The sequence below is a fragment of the Calonectris borealis genome, chromosome Z (genome assembly GCF_964195595.1).
Source record: "Calonectris borealis chromosome Z, bCalBor7.hap1.2, whole genome shotgun sequence".
Taxonomy (NCBI): domain Eukaryota; kingdom Metazoa; phylum Chordata; class Aves; order Procellariiformes; family Procellariidae; genus Calonectris; species Calonectris borealis.
In genome coordinates, this window is record NC_134352.1 from 64,604,266 (window position 1) to 64,630,305 (window position 26,040).

The 26,040-nt window shown below is 37.7% G+C and overlaps 1 protein-coding gene across 5 annotated transcripts in view; it reads right to left on the bottom strand.

Moving 5' to 3' along the window:
* Positions 1-15,301: 15,301 nt before the first annotated feature.
* IPO11 (importin 11) overlaps positions 15,302-26,040 on the bottom strand; it is a 99,635-nt gene continuing 88,896 nt past the window's right edge. For all 5 annotated transcript variants that reach the window (XM_075136944.1, XM_075136942.1, XM_075136943.1 and 2 more), the window contains 2 exons: positions 23,551-23,635; positions 15,302-15,621 (listed from right to left, as the gene is read on the bottom strand). In XM_075136944.1, the coding sequence (XP_074993045.1) occupies positions 15,457-15,621; positions 23,551-23,635 (250 nt within the window). In that variant the 3' untranslated portion in view covers positions 15,302-15,456. The remainder of the gene's footprint in view (positions 15,622-23,550; positions 23,636-26,040) is intronic.

Here is a 26,040-nt window from a genome sequence, read left to right on the forward strand (position 1 = left end):
GTCTCTTGGGTAACATTTACTTGACAGATCCTAGCATCACATTTCTGTTGTTGCAGCAGAACAAGAGCAAGGTGCCCGGGGCCTGCTCTGCTACTCTCAGTAAAGATGATCACTACAGCAATGGTGATGCTACCATCACTCTAAGGATGCACCTGGAAGAGGGCAAGCAGTGCTTTTGCTCCCTCAGGTGGATAAAGTTGCACTGCTTCACCCTCGCTGTGCAAGTCAGAGAACATGCTGCAGATGAGAAAGCAATAGCAATTCTGCCTTATACAATGAATCCATCTTTGACCAACACATAAAAAGTGAAGTTTGGATATCACTGAGTAATGACATATATAAGAAAGAATAACCTACAGCTAAAATAGGAGAAACCACTAACACAAAGGGTATACAAAATTGAGCACTGATCACGTCCATTTCATTTTTTTAATTCAGTGTTCTGTTTCTGAAGCTTGTAGTAATCCTCCTTCTAGATCTACAGGCCAAGCGAAAAAGTCGACTGAATGACAAGATTCAAAAGTGTTGACCAGAGATATTTCAGGTCACTGGGCAATAAAAATAAACCAAAGAATCTCACACCTCTACTTCATTTTGCCAGGAAAGAGACTGTTAGTCACACATGACATAAGGGGTAATATTCATGATGAAATCAACATTGGCTAAAAGTAAAAAATTCACAGAAAACTGAGAAATCTGCATGTGCATATATGCACACAGGTAACATTGTAAATACATATATAGCCAGTAAAAGACAGTCAAGATATAAATTGATTCCAGTTAGCACTTGCAAGAAGTTAGATATTAATGTGGTCAAATCATGCTTAACTAAACCTAAAATTCATTTTAGTCTAGTTCTCACAACTGAAAATTGATCATCACAAAGCTAACTGCCAACTCATCAGCATATCTGAAAAATGGGTATGCATATTTAAGATTTGATCCTCATAGCTGGATAACAAACAAACATTACTGCAGACATACTTTCCAATCATACTGGTTTTCAAAGCACAGTCCAGAGTCATCACTAATGTGGAATCTATCTGCAGTGCTTGTAGCCGGCAATATAAGCTACCCTTACTCATCCTGCCGAGACAGGTGGGTAAAGAATATGTTTGTCTGTGAGCAATGAAGGGTCAAGAAATGCTAGACCTCTGAACCAAACACCTCATCCAGAGTCTTCTAGCAAAGCAACAGCAGCCACAAGCTCACAATCATAGAGATTAGAGCTATAATTCATTCATCACAGCTAATTCCCCTCAAAACTCAATATCCTTGCCAGCATTTTGCGCAATTCCTGCTCGCTATTTTTATTGTTGCAGCTTTTTCCTTCACCTTTAGGGTCAGAAACACACAGAGGAGAAATGGCTTGGAACAATAAAACCTGTTTGTATCTTTATCTGCAAAGACCTCTCTGCTCTCTCTAATAATCATAATCTCAGTTTATCAGAAAAATGGTAAGGAAAGGACAAGTGATTGTCTCATAATGTTTTCATCTTTTAAAATGATTGCTACAATTCATATTTCTGAGCTGAACAAAAAAATAAAAAATCAAAGTTCTTTCGAGTGAACTTGAATTATTCTGTGCTTATACCTTCTGTCCTTTGGAAAAGAGGTGAGGTGTAACTGCTTCAGACACTTCCCATCTTTCTGTATCTTGTTCAGGTTTGTGGTTTATACATTTAATCTTGTTTTCACTTATTAATAACTTAGTCTGCATATATATTATAGGCAACATAAGATGTTAGGGTATGTCAGCAGGTATGTACCTTCAAAACGAAGGGACCTAGTGACTTAGAATATCTAACAAATTTGTTATTCAAACAATGCAGATGTGTTAAAATTACAGAAAACTAAACTGAAAGGAGACTTCTAATGCAGATATCACAAAATTAAGAAAAGCCTGGTGGGAAATTTCTAGCTTTGATCTGAGTCAATCCTCATAAAACCAAAGAGACAATTCTCAGAAAAAAACAAAGACACAATTCTAAGTGTAATTTTGCATTTCAAAAGAGTCTTCTGAAAAGTCAATGTTTAACACTTGAAATCCCTAATGAATGTAGATCCTTGATTTCTGAGAGCAAGGAAGTTAGAATTGGTACCCGGGGGTACAATGAAGTACCACTGCTTCTTGAGTTGAAATATAGGGTCAATTAACCCACAAACAAACTGCTGAATACAAACATGTTACTAGTTCCACATTAACAATGACAAAAATTATTCATCTCTAACAAGAGTTGCTGGTTAGCTCTCTCCAAAAGCAATGATACGAAGGAATGAGAGCTGGTGTTTTCCAGGTTTATTTTTTGGGGAAAAGAAGTTAAGTTTTGTTGCAACTAAATTCTTCAAGCATGATATAAGCTTCAGATGCGTCAATGGTCAGACGTGTGTAGAGAAAGCACCCATCTTTGCAACAGACATCTTCCCACTAACAGAAAGTTTTGGTGTTAAATCCTGACTCCTGCCGACCTAAACTGGTCTGTCAAAGAAACAAACGTTCATCACTCAGCTCCCATGTTCAAAAAAAGCGCAAGATTTTACTTAGTGAGCTTTAAGTGGTTTAGGAAATGCACCCAGACAACGACCCCAAAGTTTGGATGCTTACCTAAAATTCAACACAACCAAACTGGCTTGCAAAATGGGACTGAAATCCCACCAGAATTTGCTATAACAAAAATTCTTTTTTCTGTCTTGACTCAGACACAACATACCTTCTCTATCTCACATTAGCTGGACCAAAGTATCACATCTCCTTTTTTTCCTAACCATTTTTTTGGTGAGACATCCTGTTTCTCACACCAGAAACCCTACCCTACAAAAAATGTATAGAAGTGCACCAGTACTTATTTTACCAGTATGTATGTTCTGCTATTTTATCAGCCCATCCCAATTTTTGCACAGGGTGAACATTGAGTTCAACAACAAAGCTGATTCTGGTTCCATCAGACCTTATATTGGCTTTTGAAACTTAGCGATCCCTGAAATCCTTTAGTCAAAATGAGGTTATTCTGATCTTCTTAAACGTCATCAGAACTAACTAAATTAACCTCAGAACATGATATAACCTATGCAGCCATTATTGCCATTCATTAGACACTGCAGATGATGAATAGGCCTTTCCCGAGGTTTGACAACCAAAAATGAGACCAAGATCCAGTTTATTAAGGCTCTCTGCCTCCTGTTCTAACCTGCATAACATAAAAACCACTGGAATAAAGTGAAGGCATTGACAATGGTTTAGAAACTTGCAGAACTATCTCCAGCAAATCACTGCAATATTATAAAAATAGGAGTATCCATAATAGGTAATTGAGGAACAGCTATGAACCTCCCACTCAACATATGCACATACACACACTGCAATTATTATAGAAAAGCTGCAAACAGTAAGAAGTCCAAAGTGTTTACTCTTTTTTATTTTTAAAGGATTGGCCCTTGACAAGAATCATTCTATCAACAGATTCTAGAGGAACACAAGAGCTGAACTTCCAAACCTTCAAAAATTCTCCTGTTTATCCTTTTTTAAGAATTATATTAATGCACTGGCCCAAATAAATAACTGATGACAAAATCCACCATCTCAAGTGGAATTTTTCAGCTGATATTGAATTGAGGGCTGATATTTTTTTTTTTTAAAAAGACATTTTATTTCTGTCTCAACTTTGTTCACAAGCACACTTAAACCACAGCATTCTCAACAAACCATTGCATCATCTTTGTATCTCCACGAGCACTTCGTATTAAGCTTTGTTATCATTACACAATCTTCTGTAATATTACCTATTTTCACTAAAAGCATATCAAGAAAACCAGTTACTACACACGGAGGTCAGCTTTTGTTCACTGAAGAAGGTTAAAACCCTCCTAAAACCCTTCATGTCATCAGCCCTGCCATCAGCATATAGATTTCTTCTGCCCTTTTCACAGCAAAAAACTTTGCAAAAAAGACGACTCAAAGCCAAGGAAACAGAAAAGAAAAAGAAAATAAGGTGAAGCAGCCAAAGTATAGTAAAGTTGCTGCAGAAGTCTCTCTATACTAACAGAAGTTGGTTTTATTGGAGCCCTTCGTTTGGCTCAGTGGTTGAATACGTTTAATCAGCGTGAGTGCCTGCTGTTACTGTATTAGTACCTTAAGATCTGCACAGGTTTCAGAGGCGCTGGCCCCAGGAAATCCCAGTTTCTGCATGGTAAGAACTGCAGGTCAACCCAAAACTGACTGGACTGTTCTGAGATATGATACAATTACGAAGAACCACACTAAGATTCATGCACAGTTTTTTGTCCTGAAATATCAATTCCTGAGGTCATTACATCACTACAGAAAGAAAAGGAATTAAAAGCCACTTGCAGAAACTTTAAAACAAAAAAATTATACATTCTAGATAGTTGAAGTTATAGCAACTAATATACTGGACCTTCTCGATAAAAAGAAAAGAAAAAAACTAAGTACATATATTCTGCATCCTACTAGCCTGTTTCAAAAAATTAATGTCAGGAAAAGCAGTTGTTTTGTTACTTAAAAATAATAGAGCCAACCCAAACTCCTTCTTATGAAATCTTCATAAAACAATTTGCCATCACATACTTTTCCCATATATGAAAAAATTATTGATTTATGAAACAAAGTATTAGTCAGAGGAAAGTATGTAGAGGTTTCTACATTGCTGTTTTGCAGGAACTGGTGGTGTGTGTTTGTTTAATAAGCAGAACTTCAGCTCTCCTAACAGCCCCTATATTAGTACAGAAGCACCACAGTGGTAGTGCAATGGAACACATGATATGATGGATTGGCAATACTTGGGGTTAATGGCATTGCTCATTGTCAGCTGTAGAGTTGAATAAAGACCTCTGGCAAAGCCTGCTAATGTAAGCAAGTCCAATGGATTTATCACCTGTCGTCCTTCCTGAACATCAAGAGCAATAACCTCTCAGGTATAATTGTCATTCTGTATTCTGAAACACTCCACCCCAAAAGAGCGCTACTAGTTGTGTCTTTCCATTCATCAGTTACGGGGACAGAAAACGCTGTTAGGATGTGCTGTCATCTGTTATGGTAATTATACTCAATACAGGATTATACCTCCTCCTCCTGTGTACTATCATTAAAAATTGCCAGTACCCCATTTATATTGCTTTTGTTCTTCCTTTCTTCAGCTCCCTCAGCTGTGTTCAAGTGAGACTCTCCTACTACACAGAGGTTGTTCTCTGCTTAAGCACAGTGTCGCTAGACAAACATTTGCATTCAGCAAATTTTACAGCAACTAGCTAAACCCAGGACTAATGCATATGTCACCCCCTTAACTCAGACACATTGTCTGTAATTTACAGTCTGCTCCAAATTATAGCAATTAAACAAACAGAGGAATTTGCCTTGATACTTTTGGTATTTTTGGTAGATATCATTACTGCCACATCACTTAATAGCTCTTGAGTTAGCACACACCTGTTCATTTTTGCTTGTCAGTTTAATGTGATATAAAGCAAGAAGCATCATCAAATAGAGAAGAGCCTTATAGTTTTAGGCAGGCTATTTTACTAGAACAGTAATAACCCTTACTTGTGAAGCATGACACACAGAGGAACAGAACATGCTAGACCTAAGAACAGTAAAGAGGTCCGAGAAGAATTCAGAGCTGAAGAAAATGATGAGAAGAGCAGCATTTCTGTCTGCAATGCCTTAACCGCCACCTCTGTCACTGCAATGAAAGTGCACTGCATGGTGCGCTAAAACATCGAGCCTTTGATGCTGCCCAGCAGGAGCCCGCAATGCCCAACACGTGCCTGTCTTTAGGGCAGAAGCAATGAGTAAAATACTCTGACTGCAGCTATATAATTGATATGTATGGTCAGATTCCACACAGAGCCAGTATGAGTGAGCATGAAGCAGTTTTCTAATTCTTTTTACTGTTCATCCAATCCACAGGGCTTGTGTTGCTCCAGTAAGAGCCTCCCACCTCAGGAGCTAAATCATGGTTGCTCTTCACACACGTCCCATCCAGTTCACATACATTCAAGCAGCCACAGTATGGAGTTGGACTTCCAAGTTTCAGCACATTTTCTAAAACCAAGATGAGCCCAAACAGAATTGGGTGAACTACAAATGAAGGGACCACACTTCATGTTATCTAGACCCGTTTCCTTTGCACCTCCACCAGTGCAGGCCGAACTGTGGACAAGTGTCCTGGATCTGGCTGGGACAGAGGTAACTTTCTTCCCAGTAGCTTGGGAGGTGTGCTGTGTTTTGGGTTTGGTACGAGAGCAGCGTTGATGGCCCATTGATGCTTTGGTTGTTGCTGGGTGGTGCTTGCATGCTTGCACCGGGAACCTTTTTTTTTTTTTTTTGGCCTCCCATGCTCTGCTGAGTGTAGGGGAAGCTGTTGCGGGGGGGGAGCATAGCTGGGGCGGTTGACCCAGCTGGCCAATGGGGTATTCTATACCAAGTGAAGTCATGCTTAGTATAAAAACCAGGGGGGGGGGACACGATGTGGGACAGGGGGACGGGACTCACCCCCACCCCGTTCATGACATGCGGTCAGTGGTCGGTGAGCAGTTGCATTGTGCATCGCCTGTTTTGTATATTCTGCGATTGTTGTTCTTATCATTGTTACTATTACTGTTCTACTTTGTTTTATTTCAATTATTAATATGTTTTTGTCTCAACCCGCGAGTCTTCCTACTTGTGCCCTCCTGATTCTCTCCCCCATCCCACCGGAGGCGGGGGGAGCGAGTGGGGATTAGTTGCTGGCTGGGGTTAAACCACAACAACAAGTTAGACCCATCGAGGTATTTTTAACTGGGCTTTAGTGTTGCTGATACACCAGTTTCCAGTGATGCATTAGAACATCCAGGCTGCTGATTAAGAAGGGAGCAAGTATAGAAACATCCGAATTGCTGTTGATTGAGCTTGGTCTGGCAACATTTATTAGCTCAGATATGAAGTAATTTGAGCGTAATTTATAAATTCCAGGCTAATTCAGACAGATAAGGACTACTGCTGCTTCAGTGCTATGGCCATAACTAACAGGCCTTGTTTGAACCGACTCTAACACATGCAGATCCAAACATGCTGTTTCTGGCCACCTTTCTTGACTTGGGAATGCTAGATACAATAGCAAAGCTACCTCTGGTGCAAAAAAGATGATCAGTTTTGGCTCAGCATGGACTTTGCTAGAGCTGAGCTTGTTCTTGCAGAGCCTGTTACTCATAAGTACAAAACACAGAGCAGCAGGCTGTGTCCAGCATGGGCATGGATGTAGCAGAACCCCAGAACTCAAGTCCTGGAAGCACAGGACACTAGGCAGCTCTACAGGAGTAGAGCTACAGCTACAGCCAGCTCCAACTTGGAACCTTAAAACCCTGCTAAAGCTCCACTTCGTATGACTGAGATCTCTGCACCATTTGTCACCATGTTCTCTAATACTGACATTATTCATGCAGTAAACTATAATTGTTCAGCTGTACAGGCCCCAAAACAACTCAATGGGGAAAAAACAAGTCCTCCCATACCTTACGCCAAGCACAAATAATTTGCCTATTCCTGACCTATGCTTTGCAATTTCACATCATAAAAGACAGACTCTCCTGATTTAGTGCAAAATTAAGATGAGAACTTCAATTTAACGTGGAAGCTGCACACAAAGTACCTTGTACTTGCCTGGACTTAGGATTGCTTAGGATTTTATTACTCTTAAGATTTTATTGACTTTGAAGTGCAAACATAACTGTGGGCAAGGGGAAATAATGTAGATTTCAGATATCATTTCTACTGAAAGAAGTGTTAAAGTAACTTTGAGTGAATTTAGTATTTGGTAGACTGACAACTCCAGAGATAAGATCACACAAAACACTCATTCTCTGAAGGGGGAGGCAAATATCCTTCTGGGGTTTTTTTGTTTGTTTGTTTTTTCTTAATCAAACTCACACTTCAAAGCCATGTTTTTCACTGGTGATGCCTACAGTAAGGCTTTACATCTGTATTTCGGGTGTGCAAAAATGATCAAGAACAATTGCGTTATTGTCACTTGGTGACTTACAACTCATTTGCTGCTGTTAAGCTCTGAACGTCCACAGTCCCATGCACCTTTGATGTGAATTCATGGTGGTTTAAGCAAATGCATTCTACTTCCTATTTAAAACAGGAGAGGATCATATACAAACTGCACACCAACTCTGCCAAGTGGTAACTCGATATGCCATGATTTCTATTGCTACCGTATGAACACGGCTCTAAGCACCAACTAGCTTCTTTCTCCAAAACTGGAGAAGTTCTGCCAAACTTCTGAATGTGCTCAGGTGCAAGCTTCAAGGGCTTACTTCATTGGGGAAAGCTCCGAAAAATATACCAATCCTGGCAACAGTCACAGAAACATATACTAATACGTGTACTGAACAGAACATTATTACTCTGACACTGTTGCCTGTGTTTTTCCCGTTTTCCACCCTTTTGTATTTATCATTTCCATAGTTTGGTATCATTCACTTCTTGCCTCTGTTCCCTTGTCAACTCTCATCACCTTCCTCTTTTTCTTTCCCACTCTACTTTTCCTCCAGAACGTACTTTTTCTACCCTCTATCCCTAAGGCAGTCCATTTTTCTTCAACTCCTACTGAGGGTATCTTGTACTCCCCTGCTTTCTGTAAGCACACGCAGCTGAAATTGTCCTACCCCAAGGTATGCAGAGAAACCATGCAGCAGAGAAATAATCTGGTTGTGTTCAAACTGCTAAGGATACACTGACATTAATATGCCATTCAGACAAAATTAATCTGCATGGGTGATACTGTGAGGTCCATGCTACTATCCCAATCTCCAGGCCAGACAGAACTAGTTTAAAAATACAGTAAAGAAAAAGGCGCACCTGGAATCATTCTCAAGTGCCAATAGAAGCAAAAAGCTAGAAGAGAACTCTTGGGATCCAGGGACTATTGACACATGCTGCATTACAGTATTATTGAATAAGCTGCATACAGAGCCTTGACAGCAGGTAAGAGAATATAGGACTCTGCTTCCTACACCCACAGCTGTTCGATAATCAGTCTCCTGCCTGTTTTATCCTTGACCAGAGTGCTCAGTGCCCTGCATACAAGGATTTAATTTATGTATTTAAAAATGGAAAAACACAAGTGCTAGTGAACCAGCCTGCACTTGTTACAGAAAAAAGCAACTTCTGGTAGGGCAGAGCATTTTAGCAGCTGAATGAGATGAAAATGTTTTGCTGCACGTACAGTTTATGCCTATGTGCTTCCTTGCACACGCGTCTGATGTTTAAAGACTGGGTGGGTGAGCCATCAGGGTGAAGGTGATGGTTTTAGGTCTCTAATGTTTCCCTTGCAAGCTTAGTTAGTGAGTCAGGAGTCATACGCTCTGTACATGCATGTACAAATTCTCACATTCCTGCTGTACGAGAGTTTCTGGTTTTCATCACTATCCTGGAAAAATGGTGAAAAATATCTGAAAGATACACTTATCAACTTTGTTTAAAAAAAAGAAAGAAAATCAAACAATAACTGCAATAAATAGAATATTTCCAACTGAAAGAAAGACTATTTGGTTAAAATACTTGAAGAACAACTTCAGAAATGATTCACAGTGTATTTTTGAAACACTGCCATGCAGCAAAATAACCATATTTAGACCTTCTCTGCTCAGAATTTACCTATCAGCAATTCAAATTTTCTCAAGTTGCTAAGTTAACAGATAATATTTTTCTATGCTGTATGATTGATTCAGTTGGTTTCCTAAAAAACTTATGAAACATTCTTAGCTTGGACCACAACCACCAACCACCAGTCAGGCCCCACAGTGTTCTGTTACTTTCCCTGAGTAACACCAAAGATTTTGCTGCTGCAAATATTGGAAAAACAAATATAACTTTCGGGTCAAACATTCGCTTCATTTAAACATTTTCTGTCTATTTTTAAATGCTGCTTTAACAATCTTTCTTGCTAGGAAGCAGTTAAAATTGCTGTGGGAAGTGATGACAACCTGCAATCACAATCAACATGACTAATTTTCTGTTATTGGTTTAAACACCAGTGTGTCCCTTAATAGAATTGGATAAGCTTTCCAGAGGTTAATAAAATGCAGAAACTGAAAACTAGTTTCAGGTGGTAAGAAACAATATGCAAGTTCAGCAAATTGTTTTACCTAAGAATATTTATTTTTAATTTCTAGGCTTTTGACATATTTAGAATTGACAGCTTGACTTCAAAATCAGTTAGTATTTCATTAAAAGCAGGTTAAGAAATCTAAAGAAAGAAATACAACATTAAACCTTGGGTCAAGTAAAATACTTTTGCCAACCTACCATTTTCCCCTTCTTCAGAAAGAAAATGAAAAAGTCAATTACTTGCACAGCTCCTGCCCAGGAGACATGCTTTGACACCTGCTGACAGCCACAGCTGACTTCAGAAATGACATGTACCTTGATGTGGGATGTGATTTTATTTTGTATAATCAACTTCTAAGGGACACGCTTTAGTTACATGTATGTATTGGTGGTGGAATTTGCTTGTTTGCAGCAAATTCACTTTTGCTCCTTTTCACTTCATTTTAGACCACTCTTCGGAAACCGATCACCCATTTTGTGTAAACTTGAAAACAAATTCCTTCATGATCAATATTTTTAAGCAAGTAGTATGTACTATTCAGTGCAGCAGTATGCACTTAGCCTAACAAAATGGTGCCTAGCCAGAGTGGAGAACAGAGGATGTAACATTTTTAAGCACTCCTTACGAATCCCCAATGAATTTTTAAAGGGGGCTGACTACAGTTAATTTGATTTCATTTTCCCCAAGAGTCAGCAAAATCTGGCAAGAACAAGCTATTGCACCTTATTAAAAGATTCCACAGAACCAGTCAAATCTGATCATCTGATGATTAGTCATCATTATTCATCATAGCTAGCTATGACGGAAATTGTGAACATTTTAAAATTAGTAATTAATCATTTATTTTTTGAAGCAAGCAGCGTTGAAGCAAGACAAGTAAATGAGTTTGGAAAGCCTTCAAAATGTGTACCTTAATTACAAAGGTGCTGTTTTTGCTAAATGAAGATGTGGCATGTTCAGCAATTCAAAGAACAGCATGAAGTGCAATTCAGCAGCATCACAGGAATTTGGAACTAAATAAAAAGAAAAAAAAATGTCAAGCATACTAAACATTACTGCATGATATTGGCTGTAAATCTGATAGCATGTCTGTGTTAATATGATCTATAGAAGTGAATTTATCATTGCTGAACCATCTGAGAAATGAGCCCATCTGTTACAATTTGCAGTTATGAGCTGTGACTCTGCTTAGGACTTTGGCTGTCACTCCTGGTACACTGGGAGAAGTCCCATTGGGACCAACAAGAAAACAAAGAGGATCTTCACGCGCAGCTTTGCTAAGGAGTAAATGCTATACAGTAGTCCCTTTTCAAACAAAAATTGTGGTACAAACCTTGGAAAACTGACAACTTCACAAGAGGAAGGATGAAATCCTAGCGCTCTGACATCCTTTTCTTCAGGGCGATACTAGCTTAAATAATGCAACTTGCAGAGGAACTGCAATAGCTCTTCCTCAGCGAGATGCTAAAGCACTGCAGGATCTGGGCTTCCCTCCTGCAAATCCTCTGAGGCTTCTCTGGAACCGCTGAACCCCTTCTCAATGGAGGCACGGCCGGCAGAACGCCTCCTGCCATCTGTCAGTGACGCCGCGAGCACTAGCTTACCTGACAAGAAGCGGAGTTTTCTCCAACGGCTTTGCCCAAAAGGGCTCCTGGGATGGCGTGCAGCGTTGCAGCAGCTACAGGCACCACCGCCCTGTGCACTCTCCCTGCACCCTCCCGGGCCACCACAATGGCCGAGGTTATCGGGAAACGGCCTGGCCCTTGGACTTGTTCGCAAACGACGCTTCACTAAAGCAAAGGGAGCAGGCCGCAACCTCCCGCCGGGCAAGGCAGGGAACGCTGCGACAGCCCAAGACCACTTCCCCTGCCCCCTTAAGCGTGGCGGGAGCGTTAGTCCGCCTCACCAGAGCAGCGGGGCGCCCGCCGCGCGGAGGGAGGCCTGAGGGAGTGCCCCTGTGGCAGCAGCCGCTGGCGGGCCTGGCCGCCGGGGCAGCAACGCAACTCGCCCCGCTGGAACAGGGCAGTCACGGTGAAACACAAGTGCCTGTTACCTCCCGGCCCCATGTATACACGACATAAATCTATCTACACGGACATTTTATATAGATACTTTTTTTCTTTTTTTTTTTTTTCCTTTGTACATCTAGAGCTTTAACATACTTAAGGTTATCTATCATACTTCAGGTTATCTAACCTGAAAGCATTTGTAGAAGTAAAATTATTCCAGTAATTGTTTTGTATGAGACAAACACCTGGACTATCTAATAGGATTAAATTATAGCATAGATAAAATTACCGTTAGAAGCCGAAAAAAAATTCAATAACATACATTGAGATTAGATGGGTTATTAACACTTCAGTTAGGCCACAGGCCTGAAAATGGTCATTTCATTGATACAAAGTTAAATTTTTGAAGATGGAAGCAGCAGAATTAGCCCTCGCAGTTTTATTTCAGCACATACCTTCAAAGACATTAACTCTTATCAGAGACAGAAGAAGTTTGTCTTCAACTCACAGTCATTGCCTCTTCTGAAAGGTAAACTGATAAAATTTGTAAGCCTCAGGAGTTTAATTGTGCTGTAGAAAAAAAAATCCGGATTTAAATTATTTTTTGCCTTGAAAAACAAAGCTGAAAGGGCAACAGGACTGCAGACCCTTCCTCACAAGAATTTCAGAAACTATATTTTACTGCTTTGGTGTCAGGCAATTTGTTGTATTCGGTTTCCCTTCTTCCCCAAGAGGCTAAACTCAAACATTTCAACAACAAAAAAAAGGGCTAAAGCTTGCTGCAGCCTTAATCCACAATATTCCAGTGAAAATTTAATCCTATATATAAGGATTTAATATATAAGGATATTATATATAAAGTTTTTCTGCTGTTTTAAGCTGGAATTTCTCCACTTCCTCAGTACTAGATTGCTGCTGAGCACAGATGGACACTTGTTTTGCAGTGTGCTAGCTGACAGTGGTTGTCATATAAGCAGTTAAGGTGATGATAAATGTTTGCATTTATAGTCCAAGCCTTGGAATAAAGTCTTCCAAGATGACGAGCTAAACACCTAGTGACAAATTTAACTTGTTCCCTAATGCATATGAAAATTAATACACATATTTATTCAGAGACATTACTCAGAAAGTTAATCGCAATGTTATCGTGCCATTATTAGCCAAAAGTATGTCCATCATTCCTGACAAGAGTGTGCGCCAACATTAGCTACCACGCACTAAAATAAATTGCAGTTACCACTCCACCATGTGAGGTAATAGGGGTTTGATTATCTTGGAGAATGACACAGGCAGGCAGGTCTGGCTCAGCTGCGTGCAGCCCAGCTGACAAGTTTGACCTGAATGCAAGATGCTGCACAGGGAGCTTGGAGGCTCAGCCATGCAGCAGAAATGCAGAAAGCAGCCTTTTGGCCAGGGCTGGACTACAGCAGGTTGGACCTCCCTCCCTTCGAAACATCAGGGAGCACCATTTGGTGCTGTGCAAATGATTTTACCGAATGGTGATAGAAAAGTATTGCTTCCCGACCTAAGGTTTTTCTGTACAACATGCAGTCATGCCATGCAGGGTCAAAGCTAGCAAGGCCAACCAGATCTGTGCTAGTTTTACACTGAGCCAAAAGCTGAGGGTCTTTGCAGATTAACTATGCAACAAATGCAATTTCAGTCAAATGCTGCCAGGTTCTGGCAACTGTAGTTCACAGCTGAAAGGGACCATTAGCACACTGAGTCCCTTCCCTTCTAAGTACCAAACATAACCAGCCAAAACTCTTAGTTGTGAGAATTGATGTTGGTGGATGACTGAAGAAATGACATGCAGATAACATACAGACAAATTGTAACAATTCTTCTAACAAACCTCCCTATGCCAAGCTAAAAAGCAGGAAACAAGGAGTTATCAAACAGCTTCTGGAGACAGATGCTGGCAGCTGGGTACAGGGGAGGTTTTGCATTCAGAGGTGCGAGAGTCCCAGTAGCCTCTGCCACTGAAGCCAAAGGAGAAGGAGGGAATGATCAGGCTTCCTCTGCAAACAGAAGGAAGGTTTCAAAAACAATTACTCTCCAAAGGGTCAGTAAAGAAAAAGGCTCAGATTTTTAAAAGCATCTGGTTATCTGGTAAGATTATCAAAAGCATATAGGTGTCTTTAAACAGCTAATCGCCTCTGGGGGAAAAAAAAAAAATATCTTAATAGCTTAATCATCCCTTAGTGAAGGAAACGAAGTTCACTTCAACTTTGACAGTGGAAGAACAGAACTTAAAAGAAAAAATCTCAAAATGGAAAAGAGCCTTCTATCCCCTCTCCCACCCGCAAGGTACAAAAGACAAAGGCACATAGAAAGGAGCAGCTTTACCCTGTCATTCCTGTAGCTGTCCAGGTAACTAATAAATAATGAAACCTCAAAGTGAACTTCACATTTGCAAATAATTGTTTCAGTTGCGACCATCTGGGCTCAAACTTTGCAGTAACAATTATGAAATATACGCCTTAGACATGCCTTAGATGAAAAAAAGCAAAGAATTGAGATAGTGAACAACAGCAATTTTAAGTCGTCTAGGTACAGCCAAGAATTAATTGGAATCAATTGCTCATCTAGCTCTGGTGAGTTTCTCTGTGTTATGACAGCTAAAAGTGAGATAGAAAGAACTCAAGAAAGCAAGAAATTTTTCATAATAGAGATAAAGAAATTGGTGTTAAAAATGAAAACCCACATCTTCAGATAGAGATATACATTGATATTCTCTAACTCCTCTTCAATACAATTTAAGCGTTACATCTAAGTTTCTTTTTCTCTGAGACAATTCAAATGGGAATTCTCTTTCTCTCATGAAGGAATATTTCTGCTCACAGTCTTAATGCTTTCCTAACTCTTTCTGCTTGTATGGTATAGCCAAGAAATGGTAATAGGAAGGGGAGAAAGTTACAGGTATATCAATATCAAGACAAGCAGCTCCTGATACTGAATTATACTGCTGGATTAAGAGACACTTCTCACTAATATATATTACTAACTTCCTTCAGACCTCTCAGTTTACGACACAGCTTTGTGAACCAAAAAGCCAGTAATGGTACCAAAAAAATGGTACTATCTAGGACAGCATATACCATATTAGGAATCATGGAAATGTTACTTTGATGATAAAACCCTAAGTACATTATTAAAAAATAACATAAAGCGTTACCAAAGTTAGTTTAATAGCAACAACAGAAACTTATTTTTTATTTTTTAACACAAGTTATTTTCAGCTTTCAGTATGTTCTTCCACATAAGATGGAAGGCTAAAGTTCTTCCATATTTTTTTGAAAGGGAAATTGGACATACAAAATCTTGTTTCTGCTTATTTAGAAGCCTTGTAAAAATTCTTGTAGCTGTGCAACTATTTCTGTGTCCACGGTTTCCATAAGTGCCTGAAAACCTTGTTCTCCCAGTAATTCATGCTGTGCCTTTAGCTTCTCATAGATGAACTGCTGCAATGACACAGTGTGTACCGGGTCCTTCAGTGCAAGCTGTGGAAAACATGTAAGAGAAAAATATATAATAATGCACTAAAAATACCCTGCGATTTACTCATCTCTTACAAACTCAGTCCAAGAAAGAAATCTTCTGCTTTTCTTTGTACTTAATTGACAAACAAGAGGAAAAACTCCTGTAAAGCAAAGATCAAATTAATTATTATCAAAAGTAAGTATCAGTTTAAAACTATTTGAAACAGTCTCAAATCACCTGCTGTAAGATTTCACCCTTCTATAAGATAAAATAATTTCAAAGCGCTTTGTTAATTACTGCCGAATGAGTTTCCCATAACTCCTAAAAACCACATCAGATGTTACCATGGTAAGTACTTTAGAGATGGCATGAACTATGGTCAGTTATATTCTATTAGTAAGGAAACAAAACACTGAAAAACTTAAACTAGTTTAGATTATAGGACAAACAACAGCTAAAATAAACTATCCATATGCATAAAGAATAGACACACTTTCTCAGTAGTAGTGCCTATAAAATCTCATCAGTCCAGCTGGATTATGCAATTTTCTTTTGGGCAGGGAGAGACAGAGTATTTGTCACTTTTTTCCACATGTTAACTGCTTCTTAATGAAAGGTAAAAAAAGAGGTAAATGAAGGGGCTACATTGACAGAGGACCTATTCTTAATTTCAATATCAGAAGACAGGTGTGGGCAGGCTAAGGACACAAACAGTTATGCAGCATTTGTCCCTCAGTGCACCAGGCTGAATGAAAGGGGACAGGAGGTGGGGACAGCCGGAGCTTGCCACATCGTAAAGAAGTAGGATGTTGAAATAAACGTGCAATTACTGCAGACCTGTGATCTGTTCATCTTAGTATCAAAACCAAACAACACTACTATTTATACTGGAAGGTCAGGAAACAAAATGTAATGCTAGATCTCAAAGCCCACTGAAATAGGAGACTTACGAGCTCATAATACCCCGCTATACTGCTATTTCCAAAGAAATGAAGCATATTAAACTTGCACAATTGCTCTTTTGGCATGGTACAAAAAAAGAAATATTTGAATTTTAATATGGAGTGGAAGACATTAAACCTTAAGATTATTTACTTATTTATTGAATAATATTATACCTAAAACAGGGGGAAATACTGATTGAAACAGCCACATAAATACAAGACAGTAAAACATCCAAAACCACTGTAATTACCACAAAAGAGAATTTAGTCTTATTTCTTATGAACAACTCCAGTGAAAAAGCAGGCTGCTTTTTAGCCTCTTCCATCAGTGCTTGCAAGATCTCCGTTCTTATTATGGTCACCTCACCTTTCATACTGTAAATCTCTTAATCATTTCCTCAGTATTCCTAATATTAGCTTTTTAGCCTTTGATCCTTCACCATTTTCTACTATCCACCTATTTAACATTTCGAAGGTAAGGTAAGAGATGATCTTTTTATTACTTATTCTTAACATTACACTTTTTTGAAAAGGGGAGTAATTGCAGTAATAGTTTAGGATTCTGTAATAATTCTTCTCAGTAAATGTAATCTGGTCTCTAAAATATAAACAGACTTTTCTAACAAAATTTCTAAACCACAGTTACTCTAATCAAGATTTGACAAGCTTAGTGATATTCTTTTGTAACAGCATTAGCACGATCTACAGGGTAAAAAAAAGACTGTCTTGCCAAGCGAAGAATCTACCAGTTTCTGAACAATTCGCGTTTGTTAACCAACAACTGTAATTTGGGACATATAACACATTTCTAATTAGTTAGTTTCAGTAAGTTCATAGCTCTAAACAGTCATGTATAAAATTACTGTAGGGAATTCTGCATAGAAAAACAGGTATTAAAATTGCCATAGACAAGTGTTCTTATCCTTCTGACCCTGACACAGCAGCAACTAGATGAATGGCATGCATTACAAAGTCACCTTGGGAAGCACCGCCAAAAAGCCATTCTTTAACAACCCTTTAACCCACAAACCAATTAATGTACATATTTAGTTAACTGTATGACTTATGTGACCCTACCGTAAACCCTTGTTTAAGTTAAAGTACTCAGAATTAGAATGGGAAGTCAAAACAGTTTGCCTTAAAATATCAACTTCAGGTAATTTTTCCTTTCTACACTACCAAGACAAATTCATCTAATCAGCAATTTCATATTACAAAGTTCATTCTCCTGATACCTAAAAAAAAACAAAGAAAGAAATCAAATAAAGAAAAAAGACTTAAGTCAATGGTAAATAAAGAAAAAAGACTTAAGTCAATGGTAAATAAACCTCTCATTTCTCATATGTCAATGTTCACTAATAAGCCTCCAGTTCAAATTTTTTCCCAATTTTAACAAGCTACTAGAATACAAGTCTGTGTGTAATGCTGTTCTAGCACCTCAATGGTGGTTTTCAAACTCCGCACAAAAGTGTTGTATTGTTCTGAAAATAAAGGGTTTGAATCCTTGTTTATTTGCAAAGCTTTCTGGAACTTCAAGTCTGAGCTATCTCTAGCATCCCTTATAATAATAGAGATGCTCTGTAGCATCTCTTAGAGGTGCTAACCCTTTAGCACCTGCCTCATGGCAGGTGATGATGGGTTTCCAAATAATCCTCTGAATACTACTACTGAAAAGTAATTAATCTTGAAAAGACAACCAAAGTGAAGATGACAAAACTTAATATATTACTGAAATCAAAGTTTGTATTTTTTATTCCTAACGGAGCTGCCAGATTTGCACCATGCTGGCAGTTACAGGAACAGGCTACCATATGCACTGCAACTTTGGTACATAATTACTTTAATTTTAGAAGTATTGTAATTCCACATTTTCTTTTTCATAAATCTTCAGTGAAGCTAGTCAACTTTATATATAATCTTTCCATTAGATAGGAAAGTAACTGAAACACTTCTGCTGCATATTTACCAAAATATGTTCTATCAGGACCAGTGAGAAATTGTACAAAACTGCTTAGTTTATTGCAACCAGCATAAACCCATTCCTCACACTTCAAAGCAGCAGCACTGTAAGGCAGTAGGGACTTCTGTAGCATGATTACTGCTTGCTGCTAGAAGCAGCACCTAGTATCTGTAAGCCAAATAGGACTTAAGAATCTTCAGACTTAATTAAGTAGTTAATACACTAATTTGATTTCATTCAGATAGTCATGTCAAAAATATTTCAAGTCAATTAAAGGGTTTCCTGCAACAATAATAAATTTGATTTTCTTTCACTCTATGTTTTTGGAACTTGTATTCAGAACTAATAAAACAAGTGAAATAGCTTGGTGTAATTAGTTTGTCGACAATATTGAACAATTAGCTGCAGTCTTAGCTGAATAAGCAAGCAAAATCAGAAGTTTGGAAGAACAGTAAGCACTGTTCTTTATTCACTGTATTTTCATTATGACAAAATTAAAATAGCATCTGGTTTAAAAGACGACCCATAAGATATTTTCAGATTATTCTATTTGCTTTTTGAGGAAAAATCATCCTCTTGAGAATTGAGTCTCCAGCTTCCTAAGTGCTGAGCATCCAACATCAGTCCAGCATGGAACACAACCATATCGATATTAATAATGGCTACTTAGTCTGTGAACACTGAGTCAGGGACCATATTTTTGAATTTAAGTACGTATGCTGAGTTCCTAGGTGTGTGGCCAGAGTTTTTTCTTTTAATTGAAATGCTCCTGATTCTGATAAGAGCAAAACACACCTATTTTCCAGTAAAAAAAAAAAAATCCTAGAAAATTCCAACAGCTTCTTAGTCAAAACAGCTACAGACAGGAAACAGAAGTTTGGCGAGGAAATACATATTATTGAAATATGCTTTTACGCTGCTCAGTGAAAACTTGATTTGGCTAGCTTTTGAATCTAGTTACTTTACAAACTGATCTTGAAACTGGACACAGGTGCCTACCTTGGGGCTGGACTGAAGAAACTAATCTTCCACCTCACTGGTTGTAAACAGCAGTTTGAATCAGAAAAGCAGTACAGAGGTTTTACAGAACAACCATTTCCCATCCCTCCAAACTCCGCTTGCCAGCATCAATGGCATTCTGCAGAATTATCAGTTGATTGAACCAGTATTTGTTAGGTGGATCTCTTTCCTCAACATCTTTAGACAACACTGCAGTGAAAAATCACACCATTTTCAATAAACAATTATATATTATTCTGTACTAAAACAGTGATCTAATCACTACACAAGCGATAACACAAGCCAATGGAATGGCATTAGAATGCCACAACAGGTAACAAAAGTCTAATGAAACTCAAAAAAGTGTGCTGGTGATATCTGAATTAAATTGTTGAAAAGATTTCCAGAACTTGAGAGATTCTCTTCCGTTTAACTATGAATACTTTGATACTAAAGAGGGAGCAAGAATGCTGGGCGTAAAATTATACGTATTTACCATGCTGGTTAGTATCTCATGACTGTGATGCTCTGGGAAAGACTGGAAAAATAATTTAAGGAGGGAATGTATTCTCTACTTTTAACAAGTGATTATAAAATGCAGCCAGATGATCAAAAGGCTCCTAATATCAAAGCTTTTTAACAGATTTCAGTGGGACTCGCATTAGATCTGTGGCTAATTTGTAGATTAAATGTGTGAGAAGAAATTATGCCCCAAACAATGAAGTATAAGTATCACTTTTAGTAAACCACATTATTACATAAAATTTGATCATTTGGCTTATTACATTGTAACTCATTTATGTATTTTCCTGAAGACATAAAATCACAATTCATCTAGTTTCTTCCCATACTGGGTAAAATAAAAAAGACTCCCAAGTCTTCTGTATTTACATATAAGCATCATCTAAAACATGCACCAGCAAGGATAATTCAAGTTTAAATAAGGTAAAGTATTCTCCAGCAAAAACCTACTTCATTTTTCTTCTCCACAGTTTCAAATATAGAATGGAAACAGCTTAAATCCCTTTCTGAAAAATGATACTGGAATTCTTAAAAACATTCATTAAGGCCACATAAAAATAAGTCACCTGAGGTCTACACACTATGTGCAATGCAAGGTCACAAATCACTCTCCACCTATTTACATTTTCCTCAGTATATTTGCAATGAGACTAAAATATAGCAGTATCTGGAAATGTTGATTACATAAAATTATCATAAACTTATAAAGCACTGTTCTAGCTAAAACTCTCTTTAGTAATTTTGAGCTATGCATAATAATAAAGAGAGGTACCAATGACAGGATAAAGGGATAGATCAAAAAAATATCTAGATCCTGTGCAAACATTGGGAAGTGATACTTAGCATGGACCATGCCAGTTTATCTTTTTTCTCATATTAATAACCTTAAAAGTTGCAAAGCATCATTATTTTGAAAGAGAGAATCCCATTTATCTTTTCATTATTGTTTTACAAGGTTTAAGCTCTAAGCCCTGATACAAGTTGCTGATTCAGCAATGCAATATATAAGAGGGTAGAAACCTCCTGCAGGAATGAAGTGGGACAGGAGACTAGAAACTTTCTTAGATCAGTTGCAGATTCCCTTTTGGTTGTTCTGGATTTTCCTCTTCTCACTTCAAGTATTTGTTCCCACTTTTATTTCACCAGAGGTATCTGCTACCGCAGCTGTTCTAAAAGTCACATGAAGTGAGTGTGTGTGCTGATGCTCTGACAGAGACGAAGAAACTTCCAATAGAGGTGAGTAGGAATGGGCCCAGGTGATGTTTTGTTTTTAATCCAGTTTTTCAAATCACATGGTAGCTGTGCTTTTGAAGCCATGATTAACAATCCTGATTATTATTTGACACTTCTATTATTAGTGACCTACCCAAATGACCGGTATCATTTTGAAATACACAGCCATGAGAAGTGGCAAATCTCAATTTCTGCACCCTCAACAAAAATTTATACCGAGCAATTTCAGCTGGGATTCAGAATGAATTTATAGCAGACATTCATAGCAACTAGAGTTTGCTTGCTTTAACAGCTGTGAGAAATTGCATAGAAAAAGAGTAAGAATACAGTGAATACTGAAGTCAGTTGAAAGAATGACAGTATAGAAGGCTCAAGTCTAAAATATATCAGGAATAATCAGCTAAATAAGGAAATGGGAAGAGTTAAACAGACAGCCGTTCTTACAAAAGAAGACTGAAAGGAGAAAAATAATTTCATAATGCTTAGGAATCTAGAAAACACAGTAACCGTGGAAATAGTTACGTCTAGATTATGAGATCCGAAACGAAAGTGAAGCTTCGATATTCCTGTATGACAATTTATTCTGTGTAAACCTTCCAAGGAAACAAAGGCTGAAAAGGCATATAAGCTAAATTTAAAGAACAGTTGAGGAACAAATCACAAGCAATTCCTTAGAGAAAAAAGGAAAGCGACATGCAGGGGAAGATTTCCCTGCATTGTCATGTCCTTATCGTTTCTGGCTCCTCCTTACCAAGGCACAGCCATTTCTCTTTATTCAAATGGCCACTGACTCTGTATTGTATGTGACCCCAGAACAGTTCCTTCACTGTGACTGTGTTCATCAACACTATACTGGTGCGTTGCATCATTTAGGAGGGAAGAATGATACAGGTCATAAACTACTTTTCATTTTGCCTGATATACCTGCACTGAAGGGAGTCCACAGCAAATCTAACAAGTCTAAATTCCTAAATACATACCCAAATTATTAAATTCAACCTGTAACTGAAAAATTAAAAGAATTCTGCAAGAAAGTTACTAAAATTTTAGCCAGCCAGAGAGAAATAAAATTTGAGTATATTCAAAGAAAACCGAGAACATGAAAGTTCACTTTGTTTTTTAAATCTGATTAACAAACCAAACGTTTCTCTATCCCTATTGATATATAGATATATCAATCCCTATTGATAAAGTTTATACATATCTATGTCAAGAGTTTATCCAAAACCACTAAAAATAAATATTATCATTCTGCAACAAACACCTAGAATTTAAGCCTGCAAACTGGAAGAAAATTTAACCGAATTTAAGAGAATCTAGAAATGCTTTTAAGAGTAACTGAATTATAGAACTATCTAATACATTTTTAAGGAACATAGAAAATAATGTTTCTGTGTTTTGTTTAAATCTGAAATTGCAAGACACTAGGAATTTCTCTTAAGGCATTACTAATAGCAGAAGAAATCGCAAGACTTTTTGTGTCATTTTCTTTTTTTTAAAGGAACCATGTATTAACTAGTATTTAAAAGAAAAGCCTCCTAACAAACCAAAAGCATCCAGTGGCTTAAAAAAAACCCCCAAATTAAAACAAACTATCAAAAGCCATCCAAACTCTTTCCCACTCCTACAAGAAGAAATAAAGTACTAAAGGACTGTCCACAAGTATTCTTCTGGATACACGTAGGTCAGTTAAAGCAAATGCGCGACAGGGCTACACACATCTACTCAATAACCCAATTCCATGTTTTGCAATTACTCAATGCCAAGCAGTTCAGATTCTATTTTATTCCACCACATTTGTACACTGCAGTTTTCTGTGTGAGGAACCAGTTTCCCTGAGCTCGTATGAAAATAAGTTAAATCGTGAAATATTCACAGATTAGGCTAGACAAAAATAGCACAATTGCATGGTATCTAATAGAGGTATCTTCATCTAAATCAATGCTCCTTATTAGATTGTTTTAAATATGAGAAATTTGGCCTGCCATGACATTTCAGCAAGCTCCCTGCGTTTTTCAATAAACCCTTTTTATAGTGTCTTAGCATTATAATGTCCAGATTTTGTGAACAGATGATGTTTATTTTGGCAACATTTTCCAAGACTCAAAAGGAACGCAGAAGCCTAAGTGTTGTGGCCGCAAAGTTTGTCATCAAAGCATTTTCCTTTTATGATTCAAGACATGAATTTTCCAAGAACAATAGATGAACCAAATGCAAAGGCAAACAATGTAGTCTGATACAAGTGAATCACATAATCAGTTCTATAATTGAATAACGGATCTAAAACTTACCATTTTTTTCCTTTTGTCTTGTTCTGTCGGAGGTTCCTCATCTTCTGTAACTTTGGGCTCTTCAAAATGAGACATCAACATGCAGCTAAGAATGGGAATAAGAATAGTTTTAACATACATTATCATTAAAAATTATTTTAAAGCACTTTAAAAACACAGGACAGATATGAGTGAGTTTGATGAAAGTTAGGCAATCTGTTAGCAAGGAGAACAGTGAATCTAAAGAAGCCTGAATGCATGTTCTGTGTCACCTACATCCATGTAACAATCTCAGTTATCCTCCACATTTTAGCTCAAGTTCTGGCTTAAAAATGCATTTCTGCATACAGAAAACAGACTATGTGGGTTTAAAAAAAACATTAATATACAAAAAACCTACTGTTCCTCACTAGAATTTCTCAATCTTTCCAAGGAAGTGCTATACAAGCACTCTGTATCCTGTGAACATGAAAATCCCAGTGGCATGTATGCAAAACTAGCAAAGATTTCTCATTGCATTCACGTTTTCCTGTGAGATCTTTAACAAGAGGACCTAAAAACTAATGCGGTCACTGCTATTGGTTCTAGACACTAAAATCTGGAAGACACTGAACAATAACGTTTCAGGCGGACAGAAATGAGTTAGCTTCTGCAGTCATTTATTTAAAGAGTTTTTTCTAGGCAGGTAAAGCAAAGCTTTTAAACTTCTTAATTTTTGTTTTGCTCCATCCTCAACCGGTAGGTACCAATACACACAAGTAACAGCCATATTTTAGCTATTATTTTTGTAGTAGGTATAAAACCAGAAAATATGAAAAAAAAAGACTAAATGCCAGAGGTTTTTCTGTCTCTTGAAACAGTTTGAATGGACTTTATAAGGACATCAGTGAAAGCTTTCCATTCACTTTACATTCTCTGCATTGAAAGAATACACAAATATTTCACCACTTTACCAAATTTTTCCTAGAAAATCTGCTTTAAAAACTGAAAGGATTTAAAAATCACTCAGGTGGCAACAACTTGCCACTGTGTATTAGGTATGTTTTATGGCAGGGAGGACACGTATTACAAAGCACCAAGACAGATGTACATCATTGCTCGTTTTCAGCCCTGTACTACTGTGCATTTTTAATTGCTGCATTCCACTAGCAGGTGAAATGTTCCTGCAGCTAAGTTGAATAACTTTTTCTAAAGTTACTAAAATGAAAAAAAGTTGTGATTTTATGTGAAAGTGTTCAGATCTACTCTTTATATATTCAGTTTTCCATTAACATGTATTTAGAGCTGTATGAAACACTTGCTAAACAGTATGGCAGAAGGGTCAAATTCTAACATAGAAGCCATTTTCAACAAAGGGATTAGTTATTTCAAAATAATACAGCAAATCTCATGTCTCCTCTCCTTATAAATGGCATGATTCCTCACAACTCAGTTTATTAAAGAAAAAGGAGACAAAGGTACGTCAATTGCCAAAACATACAAGATTGAATTAACTTTTTCAGACCTTGACAAATTTTAGGTACTACAAAGAGTAATTCAAAAAACTAGGAGAGGACAGGATAAAAAAAGAGATGATGATAAAATTAGGAAAAATGTGAATATTGGTGAGACAAGACTAGAGCAATGGAATGCTCCCCTTTCCAGAAAATCTGAGGTCTGTAAAGCTTTCTTGTAATCATCACTACAATGCAAAACATAACCTGGCTGAGTGTAATCCCTTTGTATTATAAGCCAGGGCACCATGTAATCATTTTCATAACCTGAACAAAATTCCACCTAAAAACTGGTGAGACCTTTATCTCTGCATTTGTATTTGGAAAAGCTCTTTCAAAATCTCATTGCTCTAATTACAACAGTTTCTTCAAATTTCCAGTTTAAATGTATTCATGGTCAGCTTACACTTAAGCTAACACTGTCATTTAATTTGTATAGTTTTTCCTGTGCACGTTTACCCTCTCTTCATCCTTTAGTGGCTGCAGCTCTATATTGCTTTAGCCTTGATTTTCCTATGTTAAACATGCATGTTGTTTTAGTCTCTGCACTACAGTAATTAGATATTATGATAATCACTGGAGTACACAATTTTTTTTTCTGAACCAGTTCAGGCTTAAATCATTCTTCTTCAACCTGGAGAGCCAGAATAGCGCACACAACTCCAGATGAGCGCTCTGACTTTATTTACTTTCAGATGATGTCGAAATGTATAACACAAATGTCAGAATCTTTCAAACAGCCCATTCAGTGTCTGTCAACAGAAATATGTCCTTGGTTCAGTGTGCCTATATTTTATAAAGCAAAAACAATGTCCAGAGTTTCGAAAAGTACAGTGACAAGTTCTACAAGCCTTCAAACTTAAAATATGAAATGAACTAGGAAAAGGTTTTATTTATTTCTCTATGAGAACTCTTTTCAACAGAGTGGCTGGCAAAGGAACATGTTTAGAAATAGAAGAGACTCTATATCATTGTCTCTGATTGTAAATAGAACACAGTGCCAAAGTACATTCCCAGC